The sequence below is a fragment of the Dromiciops gliroides genome, chromosome 4 (assembly GCF_019393635.1).
Source record: "Dromiciops gliroides isolate mDroGli1 chromosome 4, mDroGli1.pri, whole genome shotgun sequence".
Taxonomy (NCBI): Eukaryota; Metazoa; Chordata; class Mammalia; order Microbiotheria; family Microbiotheriidae; genus Dromiciops; species Dromiciops gliroides.
The window spans coordinates 103993224-104012366 of NC_057864.1; the positions used below are offsets into that span (position 1 = coordinate 103993224).

Below are 19143 nucleotides of genomic sequence, written 5' to 3' on the forward strand. Positions count from 1 at the left end.
CCCATGTTTGGAACACTCTCCCTCCTCACCTCTGTCTCTTAGTTTCTCTGGCTTCCTGCCAGATTCAGCTCAGATCCCATGGTAAGCTAGAGGACTTTCCTGGTCCTCCCAGGTCATAGGTCTTTCCTCAGTAATGACCTTCCACTGGCTCTGGGTATATCTAGCTTACACCTCGTTAGTTACATGTTATTTCATTCATTAGAAGGTGAGCTCCCTGAGGGCAGAGGTTCTGCCTTTCTCAGTATCCCCCAGCACAGTGTCTGGCACATAATAAGCATTTAACAAACACTTGTCTGTCTGGCTAACTCACCAGAGCCAGAAGGGCCTCAGAGGTTCTAAAACCCAATGCCTTCATTTTAAGATGAGAAACTGAGACCCTAAGAAGTTAAATGATTTGCTCAGAGTCAGACAGGTACAGAAGTGGGATTCAAACCCAGATCCTCTAATGACAAATCCAGCATTCTTTTGACTTTAAAGTTGTCTTCATTTACATGTCTTACCTAATCCTTGCTTCCCTCCATCAAACAAAAAGGCATAATCAGATGCAAAGGCTAATAGAGCTAATGAAAAAATTATATATATTCACCCCTAGAAAGAATGGAAGAGACCTGGCTTTAAAGTAAATGAATACAAATAAAACCAGTTTCTTACCACTTGATTTTGTGCCCAGATGGATACTACTCCACTAGAAATGGATGCTATTATGGGTCTGACAGGATGCCACTGTATTTAAATAAAGAGGAAAAGGAAACATTTTAAAAAACGTTTGTTAAGGTTTTTCTAGACAATGTGCATGACAAAACTTCCCATTCTACTCACAGCTACATCCAACAGAAGCTCTCCTCTGGTCCCATGAAGAATCTTTACCAAGTTACCAATACTCTTCTCCCAGATATATAGGGCATGCTGTCGGGCAGAGCCTGCAACTATGTATTCCCATCTCCAGAGAAACAGCATTTCTTCCAAGGTGTCCTAGAAGTTGAGAGGAGAAAATTACACAGGAATATAGTTACCATCTGAAAATATCCAACCTTTTTCCCTGCGCCTAGGATAAGGAAAGTAAAGCAAATACCAAAATGCCAAGAAGAAAAGTACAAGGGCTCTGAACCATGGCAGAAAGGAATTTATCACTACTAGGAACAACTCCAAGGTGTATTTTATGTGAATTTACCTCTGGCAACATTTCTTCTTAAATGTAAGACATATACCTGTTTACCAAATCCTGCAGTTTCTGCATGGGTTCTGGTTCTCCATCTCTGCCACAGGTTAAAATTTCCCTGCCATCATACACTCGAATTATTCGATCTGCTGTATTTATTAAAAAGCAACTGCAAGAAAAGAGGGAAGAAGAAAAAAATTAAGGCCAGAGGAAACTAATGGGTTACTATTAATGCTCCCCTAGACTAGCAAGAAATTATAGAATCTCAGGTGGAAGGGACCTTAAAAAAAATCACCTAATTCAAACTACCACCAAGAATTGAGTCCCCTGCTCTAACAGCCCTTACAACAGAGGTGTCAAACCCTAAAAAGAAAGGATTCCTGCAGGCTACCTATTGACTTAGGCAACCACAAATTAAATATGTTGTACTGTTTTTTTTAAAAAAAATGTATGTGTTAACATTTCCCAATACATTTTTCTTTTTTTTTCCAATTACATTTTAATCTACTTGGGCTACACTCAAGAATTTTGCTGACCTCTGCCCTACAACATCTTATATAACATTTAGTCTCTGCCTGAACTCTTCCAATAATCAGAAATTCATTACTTAATAAGGAAGCCCATTTTTTTTTTTTAGTGAGGCAATTGGGGTTAAATGACTTGCCCAGGGTCACACGGCTAGTAAGTATAAGTGTCTGAGGCCAGATTTGAACTCAGGCACTCCTGATTCCAGGGCTGGTGCTCTATCCACTGTGCCACCTAGCTGCCCCCCATTTTTTTTTTAGACAATTGTTTGTCTATCATTTTTTCATCCAGACTTCCTGCAACTTCTACCCACTGGTTCTAATTTTGTCATTTGGGACCAAGAATTAGTCTAATCCCTTTCTTCTATACCAACTGTTAAAATATTTTTTTGTGATGGCTTTCATGTTCCACCCCCAAGTCCTTTCTTTTTTTTTCAGGCTAAATATTCCGAGTTTCTTCAACTTATGGTCAAATGAGAAGATTTCAAGTCCTTCCATCACTCTGTTCAATTTCATCTAGATGTTATCACTTAGATACAGAGCCCAAAACCCAATACAATAATGCCAAAAGTGTTTTGACCAATAAAGATCACTGTTACCAGGGGCAGCTAGGTAGTGCAGTGGATAGAGCACCGGCCCTGGAGTCAGGAGTAACCTGAGTTCAAATCCGGCTCAGACACTTAACACTTACTAGCTGTGTGACCCCTGGGCAAGTCACTTAACCCCAATTGCCTCACTTAAAAAAAAAAACAACAAAAAAAATAAAGATCACTGTTACCTAAGATTACTTTAGCTTTCTGACAGACATATGACACTGTTGAATCATATTAACTTCACCTCCCAGAAGTCCCTACCCACCAGTGTTTGTCACAAGGACTCCTTGTGAATATGTGTCTCATCTCCCTATTCCAAAACCTCTTAAGGTCAAATCTCCACTCCCCTACTTGTATGCCATGAGTGTACTAACCATAGTGAGTGCTTCAACACTGCCTATAATTGCAGTGAGAGTTCTTTTACCTTACTATGTCCACAAAATTGCATTTAAGAATACAATTGTACCTTTGTCATTGCTAGAAAAGTTCTACAGAGGATAATTTTCTAAACAAATCAAATTTTCCTCCTACAAGTGCTAAAATTTTTATTTGAAGCATCCAGAGGCATCAAGGACAGACAGCTTCCCTAATAAAGCCCTGAGGTGCTAAGAAACTCAGCCTGTATCATGAAATAACCAGGAAGAGGTTGATCAGTGTTGGGTACGTGAACTTACAGCACTGAGATGACCCAGGTCCTTGGGCTCAAAGGTCTCTAGCACCCTGTCCCTCAAAAACCCAGAGGGGCCCTGCTCATGAGGTGGATCTTAGCATAACCAGGTGACCCAGGTTAAGTTCAAGAATGGCTAAAAACCCAATCAAAAGAAGGGAAGGAAGCAGAGCCTAGCACGGGCACAAAGAAACTAAGGATGGAGAGATGATAAAGACTATTATAAAAAACTGTGATAGATGCAAAGAACTCCAAAAATCTAACCTCGAAGGAGGAAGTAATTCTCTAACACTTGCAAGCAGAGATTTAAAGAAAAAAGTGTATTTTCCACAAGGACTACATGAATACATAGAAGAAATAAGACAACATATAAAAATGATATAAAACTTTGGAGTAAAAAATGGGGAAAATAGTGTAGAAGACAATGTAATGAAAATCTTATTCAAATAACAGATTCTCTGAAAACCAGAATGGACTAAACAGAAATGAATGATTCTATAAATCAGCAGGAAATATTAGAACAAAATCCAAGAACTGAAAAGAGTAGTGATATCTGCTATCAAAAACAAAAGACCAGGGGCAGCTAGATGGCACAGTGGATAGAGCACTAGCCCTGGAGTCAGGAGTACTTGAGTTCAAATCTGGCCTCAGACACTTAACAAGTGTTAAGTAAGTACTAGCTGTGTGACCCCTAGGCAAGTCACCTTAACCCCAATTGCCTCACTAAAACAAACAAACAAACAAACAAACAAAAAAAAAAAAACCAAATGACCAGGGACAGCTAGGTGGTACAGTGGATAGAGCACCAGCCCTGGAGTCAGGAGGACCTGAGTTCAAATTCAGCCTCAGACACGTGACACCTATGAGCTGTATGACCCTGGGCAAGTCACTTAACCCCAATTGCCTCACAAAACAAACAAACAAACAAACAAACAAAAAAACCCAAAAACGACCATGGCAACATGTCAAGGAATGATAATTTAGGAATCATCAGACTTCTTAAAAACTGTGGAAAGTATATTTCAAGAAACCACAAATGAAAATTACTGTAATCCATTAGAACCAGTAAACAAAATAAAAAGAACCCACCAATCATCTCCTGAAAGAACTTCCAAAAAAGAAAAATTTTAAGAATGCAATAGCACAAATGCAAAGGTTCCACATCAAAGGAAAAATACTGTAAGCAGCCAGAAGGAAAGAGTTCAAATATCAAAGAACTATACTCAGGAACCATTTAAGACCTGGGTGCTTCCACTGTAAACAGAAGGACATTTTGGAATACACAGCTAAAGAAATAAGCTTAAAATCAAAATAAATTACCCTGCAAAACTGAGTATAATCTTATGGAGAAAAAAATGGCCCCTTAATGGAATACATACCTTCAAGCATCGCTGTTTTCCCATTCAGTTATTCATACTGTTCTCTTATCACCTTAAGCTCTATCATTAATAGTTCCACACCTTTCATCACAGCAGTCATCAAAGAACTCCCCCAAAAGATAAAGCAATGTTACTGTCAAGGTCACTGGTCTCTGCCGTTGTTTTAATGCAGTTACCCACCATTTTTTTCTCTTTCCGGTGCCCACATAGGCTAGGGCAAAGCTTCTTAAGCTGTGGGTTATGACCCCATATGGGGATGCATAACTGAATGTGGGAGCTGTGAAAAATCTGGCAACAGTATACTTATTTATATATCTATACACCCCAGGTCATGTAAAAATTTCTTGGGCAAAAAGGGCTCTTGAGTGGAAAAAAATTTAAGCCCTAGGCTAAGGCACATCTCCTTAAAAAGTGAGTAGTCATGGGCAGACATTAAATTACTAGACAGTAACAAACGGTTCTATAAAGCCCCCAAATCCCTAACAATATTTAGAGATCAGGCCACCAAGTCCAAGCAGGCCAGATGGAAGGGCCTGGAGGCCATGGAAAGGTCTTAGCATAGTAAAAACTACAACAAAAACAAAGACCCAGCTGTTCTATAATCCATGTAGTAAAGAGACCAGCTATCACTATTTTGCTAATGTCTTTGTACCTGACAAATCCATTTTAGTTACTTGCTTTTTAATATGCTGTGGGACAAACAACTAAATTTTTAGAGTTGTGTCTAAAGTAAAAGTGGTTCAATTCTTCTGCAAAGTAATTTGGAATTATTCAACAACAAAAAATTTGATTAAAATGCCCATACTCTTTCACTCAGAGACTCTACTTGTAAGTCTATGACCCAAGATGATTACAGACAGAAAGGTCCCATATATGCCAAAATATTAACTCTTTTTGTGGTAGCAAAGAACTAAAAACAAAATAGAAGCCTATCAACTGGGGAATGGCTAAACAAATTGTGATATATGAGCAAAATGGAATATTAATATTGTATAAAAAAATACAAATAAGAGGAATAAGGAGAAGCTTGGGAAGACTGATTTGAACAGATACAGAGTAAAATAAGCAGAACCAGAAAGACAATATAATACAATAATGCAACAAAACAAATGAAAGAATAAAATAAAACTGAATGTTGTGTCAAGTAGTTGAGAAAGCATATCTTCCTCCTTTCGTTGCAGAGGTGAGTACCTATGAGTGTGGAATATTGCATATACACTGTCAGACAAGGTCAATATTTTGTTTAGTACTGCTGAACTTTTAAAAATCTTTTTTAATGAAGGGGATGCCTTGGCTCACTGGGCAAGGGAAGGGGAAAGATAAATTTGGAAATGAACACAATATAAAAATAAAAGTCACCAATAAAAATAAAGTTTTTAAAAATAAAGAATAAAGAAATGTTAAGTTCTAGAGACTTGTAAGAATAAAGTATATAGGTTTTATTTAGTATATAACGGCTGTAAGAAACTGCTCATCTGTAATACAAAAAAACAAATAGAAAATGTGATTCTACAATCTATTTTGACTGATTTGCCTTCCAAATAGTTTCATTTGCAAGAGTAAGATCCAAATAAAATAATGTATCTATTACTGTAATTGCTTAAATAGCATTAAGTTTCATGAACTTAGAAACTGACTTCAAAAAGTCTATACATTGGGGCAGCTAGATGGCGCAGTGGATAGAGCACCGGCCCTGGAGTCAGGAGTACCTGAGTTCAAATCCGGCCTCAGACACTTAACACTTACTAGCTGTGTGACCCTAGGCAAGTCACAACCCCAATTGCCTCACTAAAAAAAAAAAAAAAAAAAAAAAAGTCTATACATTGGGGCAGCTAGGTGGCGCAGTGGACAGAGCACTGGCCCTGGAGTCAGGAGTACCTGAGTTCAAATCTGGCCTCAGACACTTAACACTTACTAGCTGTGTGACCCTAGGCAAGTCACTTAACCCCAACTGCCTCACTTAAAAAAAAAAAAGTCTATACATTTATAAAACTAAATATAAATAAAAATGGTAAACAATGTTGTAGAATTTCAAGGAAAACATGCATATATTGTTGGAGGCAAAGCAAACTGCTGCCAACTCTCTAGACAGCAAAGAGGCTGAGACAGAACACAAGGCAAAAAACTAGCCATATCCTTTGACCCAGTAAATTCAATATTAGGACTTTAAAGGGGGAAAGAACCTGTTTATATGAAGACTTACTATATACTCAATCACTATCAATAAGTATCTTAAAGGTCAGTTGAATCTTTAAATAATAACAAGGGATCTATTGTGAATGTCTGAGTCTCAGCACTACATAGAATTTACTAGGAAGGTTAAATAGCTTTAATTAAATGTAAGAAACAAAGTGCAACTCACACACACACACACACACCCCTGAAAACATCCTAAATGTAATCAAATTATCACATTACCATAATAAAAACATACAAAGAATGCACAGAAATGTGGAAAAATCTATATAAAATAAAGTTAAAAAAGGAAAGCTAGGCACACACTGTCTCCACTAAGACCATGTGAAAATATTTATGACAGTGAATAAGTTGCTACTGGAACTTCCACATTTTATAATAAAACTAAATGAAGACAAAACAAAAAGACTAAAGCTGCCCTGAGTAAAACCAGGGCCTGACTCACCTTCCCTTCCGAGCAAACTCTATTGATTTTATAGCTGTGGTATTGCTGGTCCCGGTTGTTACTCTGAAAGAAGCAACTAGATCCTGGGTGTCTGTTTTTAGGACCAAGATCTAAAGATTAAAGAAGAAGAAAATGAACGTCCAGAAGACCTGACTCTTATTGGCAAACCAAGGATCATCTTTTTTGGTAATCTACATGGCAGTCAGTACTCATTCAGAAGTCTAAACCCTATGAGATATACCACGTCAATCTCGTCAGCCAGCATTTCACTGACCTTTCTTCAAAGGGCAGTGTGAATATTCTCGAGTATTTATTTCACCAATAAGGTGATAAGATACGGTTCAAGGATAAATCTGAAATTGAATTAAGCACCAAATGATAAGGTTTGTCTAAACTGCATTCTTTTTATGTTTCCAAGTGAGAGGAAAGAATAAGACCCTAGAAAGACTGCTACATTGTAGCTTTCTTTATTGTCTAAACTGTATTTATGATTTCAAAGAACCAGATTATAATTTTGGCTCTTACATTTATATGAATGAGAAATAATTATTGAACCTCATCTGTCATTTGTCCTTCGTTCTCCAAGAAAACCATGACACCAGGGTGATGTCATTGCTTACACTAAAGTGGATTTAAGTGAGGGAAGGCTGTGCAAGGTCACCCACCTCACTCTCTCCAGTCATCTAGACAAGTGGAGATGGCCCTGGATGTCTGAAACAATCAGGGTGAAGTGACTTGCCCAGGGTCACACAGCTAGTAAGTGTCTGAGGTCACATTTGAACTCAGAACCTCCCAACTTCACAGCCAGTGCTCTATCAGGACCTCATCTGCCTATTTCACCAGGGTGTTATAAGTGACATATAAACCTTAAAGTGCTATATAAATGTGATCTTTTTTTTTTTAAACCAGACCTTTGGTTTCACTGGCACAGGGAGCTCTCAATGAAGTATTTCCTCTACCAGTATACCTGATAACTCAATTAAAAGATTTACAGAAATACTTCTGGAACCAACAGTTCAAAAATGTACTAGTCAAGGCTGACAAGGGCATATGTCACTGGATTCGTATGAAAGGTACACACAAGCTGTTTTGCATAGTTCGGAACTGTGTTGCTGTTATGACTACAATCATATCATCCCTACTACAGGGATATCGATCTCTCTCCTAATCCCTTTTGTGCTTCTCAAATCTCTAAAATAAAATTTTTGTTTGATGTTGAATTGTTTTAATTTTCTTTGCACTGCTTTGATTCCTTGTGTGACCTTAATCTGTTTTGGCTTTTATTTTCAATTATCGACTAAAGGTATCAGGAATTTCAGCCTTTCAGTAGACTTCATTAGCTTCCTCAAGCTGTCATGGATGGTTTCTGAAACCTTTCTTTAAAAGTATTCCTTGAAAGCTCTACCTGTCTTCCTTTTTATTATTATGTTATTCGTCTAATCTTCACCTTTTTGGGCAGAGTACAGATAGAAACAGAGTCCTGAGGCAATTTGCCATCCTGCTTTTTAATATTTTAATGTTCTGCAGAATATTTTACAGGTGAATAAAATAATTTGTTATATAAACTATACAGCATCATCATTATAACAGCAGCATTATCAGACATTAGCAAGGTCTGAGGTCATATTTGAACTCAGGTCCCCCTGAATCTAGGGCCGGTGTTTTATCCACTGCGCTACCTAGCTGCCCCACAAAACAGGCATTTTCTAAAGAAGCCATGAAATCAATGGCCAAAGTGTCCAAAGCCAAAAAAAAACAAAAACAAAAAACCAACCCACAACCCAGTATATGTATTTATTAAACTGCAAGTAGAATAATAATAATAATAATAATAATTTGCTCCAGTAAAGGTTCAATAACCTTTCACTTTACAGATGAGGAAATGGAGGTCAGTGAGATTAAGTGATTTGTCCAGAGTCACTTAGCACCCTGCCTAATGCATAATAACACACTATTTTCTTAAAAGGAAAGTTGACTTGAATTACAAGCTGCTTAAAGATAAGTCATTTTGTCGTTGTTGTTAGATTAGCATAATGGATAAACAGCTGACCTCGGAGTAAGGAAAACCTGGGCTTAAGTCCTACCTCTGTAACACATTGGACAAATCACTACACCTCTCTTTGAGTCCTCCAGGCAACTGTACTCAATGGGTGTCTTCTATGCCAATGAAATCACAGGTCCAGACCAAAAACAAAATTTTGTTATTTTCATATACTTTTTAAGCATGTATATACTTCAACTAAACTAACAGTGTGCCTTAGTCTTGAAGCCTTCAATGATCTACTTCACTAAATAGGAAGAAGTTTGTTCTCTGCTAACTTACACATATCTCCTTGGATCTTTTTTATACTGTTTTATTTGGAAAACACTTTTTTTTTTTTCCCTAGAGAAGGCCTAAAGGTAATCTTCAGCTCAGGTTCCTGGGATTTGAATTAATGATGTTTTAATAAATCTGACTCTCTTCCTGGTGAAAAACCAAAGGAAAACAGACAAAAGAATTTGAGTAGGAGGGGAAAATTCAGAACACAACTGCTATAGATAGGTCTGTGCTATTAGCTCACTGATCTCAAGAATATAAGAAAATCCAACTAAGGAGATAAGACAGCCAAGTATGTATAAATAGGACCAATACGCAATGCTGACTTGGAGAGAGTAGCAAATTCCTACAACTGAATATTTTTGGCAAAGCTGTCTTAATTCTAAAGATCTTGCCTTGCATACTCACCTTCCCTTTTGCATTCCCTGTATAGATATATTCCCCTCGTCTGTCGAAAGATGCAACCACATTCAGATCAGAATCATCATCTACTGGCAAGACAACATGTTTGGAATCAGAAAGGGTCAACATAACAGGAGCTGATTTCATGGGACATACAAGAACTTTGTTCCTGTTTAAAAAAGACAGATGCAAAAGGTTAGTGCTTTGGCCTCTAAAAATTAATCCTCCCCTTTCCCTCCTACATAGATCATTATTTATTGACCCCTCAAATATCCCAACCTCCTAAAATCTCAATTAAGACAGTCATGCTTATTCTATGTGCCCATTTTTCAAGTTTAAAAAAATCTGTCCTATTTTAAATATAAAACTACACAATAAAGCAAGTTATCATTAGTTGCATCTCTTAAAACTTCGAGGGCACCAGCAGCCCACAGAACACAATCAACTAGAAACACTTTGCAGGGCTGACTCCAAACTAAAATGTTCACCAATCCAGAGTTAACCCATATAAATTAAGACCCCAACCCAAGAGATAACTTTGGCTAAACATACTGATCTCGGGGATGATACTGGACTTTCAGGATAGGTGAAGGGAATCGAAACCTCTGATCACAGTCCCCAGATAAGACATCCCACTGTGACACAATGTTATCAGTTGATGCACTCACAAGCTTGTGACCATCTCGACTCCAGCTTACACACAAAAAAAAGAAAAGAGGTTACTTTTTATGTATTGTAAGTTACAACATACAAGCTTTCAGTTTTTTATTTTCACAATATGTCCAACTGTGCATTCTGCAATCCTCTTCTGTCTTACTGGTAAGTTTGTTCAATTCAGTAAATTGGCATCTATTTCCCTCCATCTTAATTTCTTATAGTTATCCTTTTTATTTTTATAACCCTGTCTCCTCCTCAGAGTCTTGTTTTGTTTCTGACCACTTCCTCCTTTAATTTACCCTCCCTTTTATTCCTGCCCCCCCCCCCAACCCCCACTTTCTCCTGGCCCCTTTCCCTCTCACTTGAGTAAGATGATTTTCTGTATCCAATTGTGTGTATGTATATTCTTTCTTCCTTGAATTAGTTCAGATGAAAAGCAAGGTTTAAGTGTTGCTCACTTCCATAATCCCCACCGCCTCACCAATCTCTCCCATATTGTATAAACTTATCCTTGTGTGCTTCATTTATGTAAGATTATTTTCCTTATTCTTCTTTCTTCTTCCCCTCTCCCAGTGCATCCCCCTTGTGTGACCATTCCATTCTTCTTTTGAGATCATCCCAACATAATACACCCATGCCTTCTCTCTAAGTAGGCTCCCTCTAACAGCCCTAGTGATAAGATTCTGATAGGGTTACATGTATCAACTCACATAGGAATAGAAACAGTTTAATCTTATTTAGTTCCTTATGATTTCTCACTCATGTTTACTTTTTGTTTTTCTTGACTGTGTTTGAACATCAAATTTTCTATTCAACTCTGGACTTTTCATTAGGAAAGTTTGAAAGTCCTCTATTTCATTAAATATCCATTTTATTCCCCTGTCTCATAATACTCAGTTTTGCTAGGTAGGTTATTCTTGGTTATAATACTAGCTCCATTGCCTTCCTGAATATTCAATTCCAAACCATTCCTTTATTGTTGTAGCTGCTAAATCTTTTATGATCTTAAATGTGCCTCCACAGTATTTGAATTCCTTCTTACTGGCTGTTTGCAAGATTCTCTCCTTGACCTAAGAATTCTGAATTTTGGTTATAATATTCCTGAGAGTTTTAGAAGATGACCAATGGATTCTTTCAATTTTAATTTTGCCCTCTGGTTCTATACTATATAAGCAGTTTTCCTTTATAATTTCTTGAAATATGATAACTATACTTTTTTTTGCTCATGTCTTTCAGGTAGTCCAATAATTCTTAAATTATCTTTCCTTCATCTATTTTCCAGGTCAGTTGTTTGTCCTATAACACAGTTCACATTTTCTTCTATTTTTTTCACTCTTTCAACTTTGTTTTATTGTTCCTTGATGTCTCAAGGAATCATTAGCTTCCATTCAGCCAATTCTAATTTTTAAGGATTTCCATCAGTATTTTTTGTGCCTCTTTCATCAAACTGTCAATTCTATTTTCATAATTTTTTTTGCGTAGCTCTCATTTCTTTTTGTAGTTTTCATCTACTGCTCTTAAAATTTGACTTTTTAAAATAATTTTTTTGCTTTTTTGTAAAAAAAAAAAATCTCTTTGAACTCTTTTAGGGATTTTTGTTATGCTTGTGTCCAATCTGCATTTTTCTTTGAGACTGCTTATAGATGTTTTCACATCACTGTTTGTCTTAGGCCTCCCTGTCACCACAGCAGCTTTTTATGGTCAAGTTCTTTTTCTCTATGTTCACATTTCCAGCGTATTCTTAACTCACAGCATTGAGTCTTGCTCAATTCCAAGGGGATGGAGAAGTGGTGAATGTCTGGCCTGAGCTTCTTTTTTTTTTTTTTGGTCCTTCTGCGGCTTTCATAATTCTGTCTAGGGACATTTGAGTTTTTGGTGCTTCCAACCAGTGTGACCTAAGAAGTGGTCTTTTCACTGCTCTTCTAGTCTGCAAAATTCCTGACACAATTTGGGTCTGTTGGCTTGTGTTGAGATTTCTATAGACTGCTGTCTATTCAATCATGGTTAACCCAAGGAGAGATTCTACAGATTCAGAGTGACTGGATTGTTTGCTGGCTCTCCACTGGTTTTGGTTTCCTATCCTGGCTTATTCCATTGAAGGCTTATGAGTACAACTGAAGAGTGAAACCTACTCAGAATATTTTTATATGAATAAAATAAAATTCATAGGATTACAAAGGCAAGTAATTACATGGAAATACAGTTATCAAATTGTTATCAAAGAAAGTACACGGTTCCCAGGTTAAGAACTCCTGGTCTAGTTCCTAGGTACCATCTATGCAAGCCCTGCTTTTCCTAAGATTCCTTCAGGATTTTTTTTTATTTCTGCTTTTGATTTCAATTCTACTTCAGACATCACCCCTCACCTCTGGTCCTTCTAGCTCAAGTTATCTGCCTGGTCTTGGCTTAGTCAAACCAATTCTGACTTCTATTTGCACATAAACTTCTTGCTTACCCTCTGTGAGAAAATAATTATTTTTTTTTGGTGAAGTAACTGGGGTTAAGTGAATTGCCCAGGGTCACACAGCTAGTAAGTGTTAAGTGTCTGAGGCCAAATTTGAATTCAGGTCCTCTTGATTCCTGGGCCAGTACTCTATCCACTGTACCACCTAACTGCCCCAAGAAAATAATTATTAATAACGAATTTCTTAGGGCCCCAGAGACCTAGTTTTAGTTGCTTTCTCCCCCTCATACCAGAAAGTTGAACCCCCAGCCAGGGATGAGCAAAAGAAATGGAGACAGACTCTTTTGTCTAGCTAAATTGAGCAGATGGGATTAAACCATACCTAAGACTGGACTTCAAGCTTTGCCCGAGGCTAGAGTTCATTTTAATTTGAACCACCCTCAGGTCATATCAACCAATGGCATTGGATGATGCTAACCAATTAGCTTTGATCCATGTATAATGACCTGCTTCTATCAAAAGATGATAAACAGCCTAGACCATGTGAGGGTCACCATCTTGGCTCGGGCTCTTGGCTTGGAATGCAGTCGCTTGGTGTGCACTCTTCCTCTTAGGCCTTGAGACCACTTGCTGGCTCTCTGAGAGACAGCATGGGTCCTCTAGGACTTTTCTGATTGTGCTAACTGCCATATGGTCAACACTTTACTAAATTGATAATAAATGCATACTACCAAAACAGGTGCAATAGCCATTAATATATAAATAACAAATAATTTTAGAAAAAACAGTTGCCACAAATATATATATTTTTGCAGGGCAATGAGGCTTAAGTGACTTGCCCAGAGTCACACAGCTAGTAAGTGTCAAGTGTCTGAGTCCGAATTTGAACTCAGGTCCTCCTGAATCCAGGGCTGGTGCTTTATCCACTACACCATCTATCTGCCCCCACAAATATTTTTTAAAAAACACACCTCTACCCCAAACTTCCCAAAACAGGGAGGGTTGAATTGGTACTATAAACCCTACTCAGTCATAGCCTTTGCAGATCACAGGGAGAACAATACACATCTCCAGTTTAAAATGTCAATAAAAGATGTCTTACCATAAGGAACAGACAGGATGGATGTGGGCACTAATTATTTTAGCAATGCCTCTTGTCAAGAAATCCCAGATGACAATTCGACCATCATTACAGCCAACAGCAAGCAGCGTGCCCCATCTGTTAAAGGTGCAGGTCAGGGCCATACTGATGCAGTCCAAAGTTCCATCAGCTTCCTAAGGTACAAAGCAAATATAGATAAACAGCAACAGCGAGATACTCCAATTCCAGACTTCTCACTCAGTTTAAATATTTTTCTTTACTTAAATTGTCAGTCACAAAAAGTTATGAGAGCTCCCAATGAAGAGTTAGAATAAGACCATCACCATACTGGATATCTCAAACTACTGTCATGAGGATCTAAAAATGTGTGTTCCCCAAAAGTTGGTACTCTACAATCACTAAATAAGAAGGAAGAAACTGAAAGCTTACTCACCTCTGGGTAGTTCTGTCCAAAGGACTCTGCAACAAAGGAAAGAAAGTATGTTAATTTTTTAAATAGCAGCAACATATTTCAGAGTACCAATGAAGGAGTACTGTCTCCTAAGGAAGTCTATTTCACTTCATTTTAATTATTAAAAAAGTTTTTATTATACTGACCCAAAAATCTACCTCCTTGTAAATCTCACACTGTGATCCTCTACAAAGAAAAAATCTAACTTCTCCTTCTGCAAGACAGCCTTTCAATCTTTGACCACTGCTACTAAGTCCCCCCCAGGTTTTCTTTTCTTTAGGTAAAACATCCTTACACTTCTGCCCATATGACATGCTTCAAGCTAATTTATAAAGATACTCTAAAATAGAGGTTCTTAACTTTTTTGTGCAAAGACAGAGTCTAGTAAAGTCTATGCATCCTTTCTGAATAATGACTGAAGAAAATAATAAATTTCAATTAAAAGTTAGTGAAAATAAAGAAGTAACTTTTTCCCATTCAAGTTCAAGGACTCCCAAAATCCATTCATGGACCCCTTGGGTGTTCTGTGTGTGCCAGCTTAAGAACCCCTACTCTAAAAGCACCCAGAGACAAATAGAATATTTGAAACATGGTTTACCCAGTACAGACTATAGCATGACTATTATATTTCTTTTTCTAGACAGTATAATAATGCCGCAAAAGTCTGCACTTTTGCTAAAGTTTTGTCCTAAAGTCTCATTCTAGCATGGAATTGACCCCACATTCTCAGTAGAGCAACAAGATCTGGCAAGTCTAAGCAAGCCAGAAAAATTTCAAGGCCAGGGCCAGGGAAAAAGGTTCATCAACAGAAAGTATTGTAATTCTGGCTTAAGCAACTCATGAAAACTAAAACAAGAAAAAATCCCAACCTACATTACTGAAACTAATATCTACCCAGATGAAATAACAATTGACAGAACTTTAAAGCAAAAAGGGACTCCGGTTACCATCTACTCCAATTCACACCAGAAAAAGAACCGACAATAAAACACATTTATTAAGTGGGTCCCTGGACTTTGCTTGAAGACCCTTAATGAGAGGTAACCCACTATCTCCCAAGGCAGTCCACTGCACTTTGGGAGAGCTCTACTTGTCAGCTTTTTCTGACATTAAGCTTGAATTTGCCCTTTTTGTTGGGCATTTACTTCCTTTAGAGACCTGATGACATGTTTACCTAAAGTCACCAGAGACAGAAGAGAAGATCTCTTCTAGCTAATCACTTTTATCTGAATTTTGGGAATCCATCTTTCATCTCTCTGCTTCATCTTCCCCTAAACCTCCTTCACCAACCAATTTGAGCATAGTGAATCTCTTTACTTGTTCCTAGAGCCATGCTGCATCTCCACACTTGTATTTGTCACTATTCTCCATGACTGCCAATTCTACTTCACTCATCTAAATTCTACCTGCTTCTTTAACATCCAGCCAAAGCCCCAATGAATCCATTACCACTCCAATGACTTCTCTAAATTCCTATGAAGAAAAAGAAACCAGCATTTTTGGCTTACACATTGTGTTTCTGATTCATATTGAGCTTGCAGTTAGCAAAAGCCCCCGTATCTTTTTCACAGAAAAGCCACATTTCCATATGATTTTTCTCAACTTAAACAGTAGTCTAGGAAAAGGGCTTAGTATTCAACAGTAATTCTAGATTTTATCACGTTAGATTTGGTCCACTGTGCTAATGTGTTGAGATCTCTTTACATACTGGTTCTGTCATTCAAGGTTGTCCTTTCAGATTTCTATAATTTAAAAATGTGATTAGTATTCTTTCAATGAAAATATCAAATAGACCTCCCTCAAGGTTAACACCCATTAATTGACATTCTTTTCACTTGAAGGCTCAACATCTAGTTGTGTATTTATTCAGTCCACGTTTCTTGATCTCACATTCAGGGATATCATGAGTTACCTAGTCAAATGCCTTACTGAAACAAAAATATACTTTTACTTATGGCATAAAAAAAATCAGAACCCCAAAATATCTTTTTTGCAGGGCCCAGGGTCACACTGCTAGTGAGTATCAAAGTGTCTGAGGCCGGATTTGAACTCAGGTCCTCCTGAATCCAGGGCCAGTGCTTTATACAATCAGTGCCCAACCTAGCTGCCCCCCCAAAATATCCTAACATGTCTACAGTCTCATAAACTGTTACAACAAGTTTAGTAACTTTATCTAAAATAGGGAACTGAAGTTAATTTGGCATGAATTGTTCTTAGTAAACTAAGCTGGATCCAATCAGTCGACAAACCTTGGCACCTGCCATTTGCCAAGCACTGTGCTAAGTCCCAGGGATACAAAGAAAGGCAAGAACACTGTTTCTGCCCTCAAGACCACATTCTAAGGAGGAGGCATGGAATTAGGTACATACAAGAGATACATACAATATGTAAATAGATGCATACAAAATATATAGACAGCAGATGGAAGGTAGACAGAGGGGAAGGTACTAGCAACTGAAGGGACCAGAAGATAAGATTCGAATCTTGAAGAAAAACTGGGAAATTAAGCAGCAGAGATGAAGCATTCCAGATATGGCGAAGAGGCTAGGGAAAAGGCACAAAAAAGGAAGATGTGTGTGAGGAACAGCAAGTAGACTAGTGTAGCTATTATATCACTGAGTTCATGGAAGGGAATAAAATGTTAAGTACGTGGGGAAGTTTAAAAAGGAGCAGGTTGTGAATGGTAGCTAAACAAAGGACTTAATATTTGATCCTTGGAGTAATAAGGTGGGGTAAGAAGGAGCTATTAGGCAAGAAGGGCAGACCTACACTTTAGGAAAATCACTTGGGTAGCAGAATACAACATGTAGTGAGAGATATGAAGCAGGAAGGACAATTTAGGAGGCTACTGTAATAATCTAGGAGAGAGGTGACAAGGGATTGTGGCTTTGTGAATGGAGAGAAAGAGACATATAATACATGCTTTGAAGATAGGAATGTTAAGAATTGGTAACAAATTGGATATGAACTGGAAACATTGTGACAGAATTATGAGCTGGAAGGGACTTAAGTAACCATACAGTCAGAACCTCAACTGAAACAAATCCTCCCATTATAAACATGCTAGAAAAAAAGATGATAAGTCTGCTAAAAGACCACCAAAGAGGGAATACTAATGATTTCCTGAGGCACTCCAATCGATCCACTTTTGGACATCTCTGAATGTAAACTCCAGGAAGGCAAGGACTATTTTTCATCTTGTCTTTGTCTCTCCCCATCCCCAAATACAGTGCACCATCCTCCCAGTCACCTAGGCTTCCACCCTAGGTGTCACTCTTGACATCTCATCCTCCATGTCCAATCAGTTGCCAAGTCCTGTCCATTCTACCCTCGTACACACCTCCTTCTCTCCTTTGAAGCTGCCAGAAACCATGGTCCAGGCCTTCATCAGCTCACACGCAGACTACAGAAATAGCCTGGGGTGCTCTCCCACTCTAGTCCACCCCCCCCCCACTCAGCAACCCAAATAATTTTCCTCCTGCCACACCCACCTATTCCATAAACTCCAGTGGCTCACAGTAACCTTCTGAATCAAATATAAAATCCTCTGTCCATTTTTTTAATGCCCGTCACAACCTGGACCGTACTATCTTTCCAGTCTTCTTACATCTTATTCCCCTCTTCATATTCTTTAGATGAGGAAGACGAGAAGGATTTAGAGAAAGATGAGTGAAGAGGAGGTTAAGTAAGGGTACAATGACGGAGAAGTAGATGGTGAAAAAGATAAAGATGAACTTAGTGAAGAAAGCAGACAAAAAAGAAAAGGAGAACCTAAGAAGAGAGAGATGAAAATAACCTATCTTTGGAAAACCCTATTTTGAGACGATCCTATTGTGATTTGACTCTTGGAATCCAGTGACACTGGCTGTTCCTCCCACAATACACTCCATCTCCCTACTCTCTGCATTTTCACCAGCTATTTCCCAATGCCTGGAACTTTCTTCTTCACCTCCTGTTTTCCCTAGCTTCAAATCCCAATTACAAAACCACTTTCTACAAGAAGCCTCTTCCAAGCCCCCTTCATACTAGCGCCTTCTCTCTGGGAGCGTACCCAATTTCTCCTGTATGAATCATGCTTGTTGCCTGTATCTTGTCTCTCCCTTTACCTCGGGGTTCCCTAATAGCTGGGCCTTTTTTTGCCTGTCTTCGGTATCCCTAGCACATAGCACTGTTGCCTGGCACTAAGAGGCGCTTAACAGATGCTTCCTAGACTGTCCGTGGCAGGGACTGTGTGATTTTTTCACACCAAGACACCGTAAATGGAACAGAAATTTTGATGAAAATGTTATTTAACTACTCCGGGGATAACTCCCCTCAGTCTATGAACTCCTCGAGGGCTGAACTCGGACAGTCTCTTCCTTCCCTCTCTCCACTAGGCACGAGCAGCCTGAACACACGGAGCCCTCGGCAGGCACATATTTAGCGTAGGGTGTACGACACAGAATGGTTGGAACACACGAGAAGTGCCAGACAAACGCAGACCTACACTTTATCGCCATCACCACCCCCCGCAAAAGGCACAAACGCTCAAGCCGCCTACACGGCGGGAGCGCAGGAAGGACTCGCCAAATCGCCTTCTGCCGGCGGCCGGCGGCGGACGCCGTCCCCTCCCCGAGTGGCTCCCGCGGCTTCTCACCTAACAACTCCAGGTTCATCCCGGCGGACTATCACAGGCAGGGCTCAGGAGCCAACTCCGCCTCCACCCACCCCGCGCTTGGGGCCGCGTCTAGGGAGCGGACGCAGCGAATGTTCACAGGCGCTGGGGACTTCGGCAGTTCGGAGGACCCCGCAGCTCTTGCTCCCGCTTCCGCTTCCTGCCCCCTTCCCGGGCTGCGAATCAGGGCTGT

General features: G+C 38.9%; 1 protein-coding gene across 1 annotated transcript in view; it reads right to left on the reverse strand.

The window, feature by feature from the left end:
- The window catches only part of RBBP5 (RB binding protein 5, histone lysine methyltransferase complex subunit), a 40784-nt gene extending 21691 nt beyond the window's left edge, over nt 1-19093 (reverse strand). The window contains 10 exon segments of the mRNA XM_044005142.1: nt 652-723; nt 820-935; nt 938-972; nt 1209-1328; nt 6964-7073; nt 9689-9851; nt 10235-10375; nt 13846-14018; nt 14279-14304; nt 18933-19093. Of these exon segments, the coding sequence (XP_043861077.1) occupies nt 652-723; nt 820-935; nt 938-972; nt 1209-1328; nt 6964-7073; nt 9689-9851; nt 10235-10375; nt 13846-14018; nt 14279-14304; nt 18933-18951 (975 nt within the window). The 5' untranslated portion in view covers nt 18952-19093.
- Nucleotides 19094-19143: the final 50 nt, after the last annotated feature.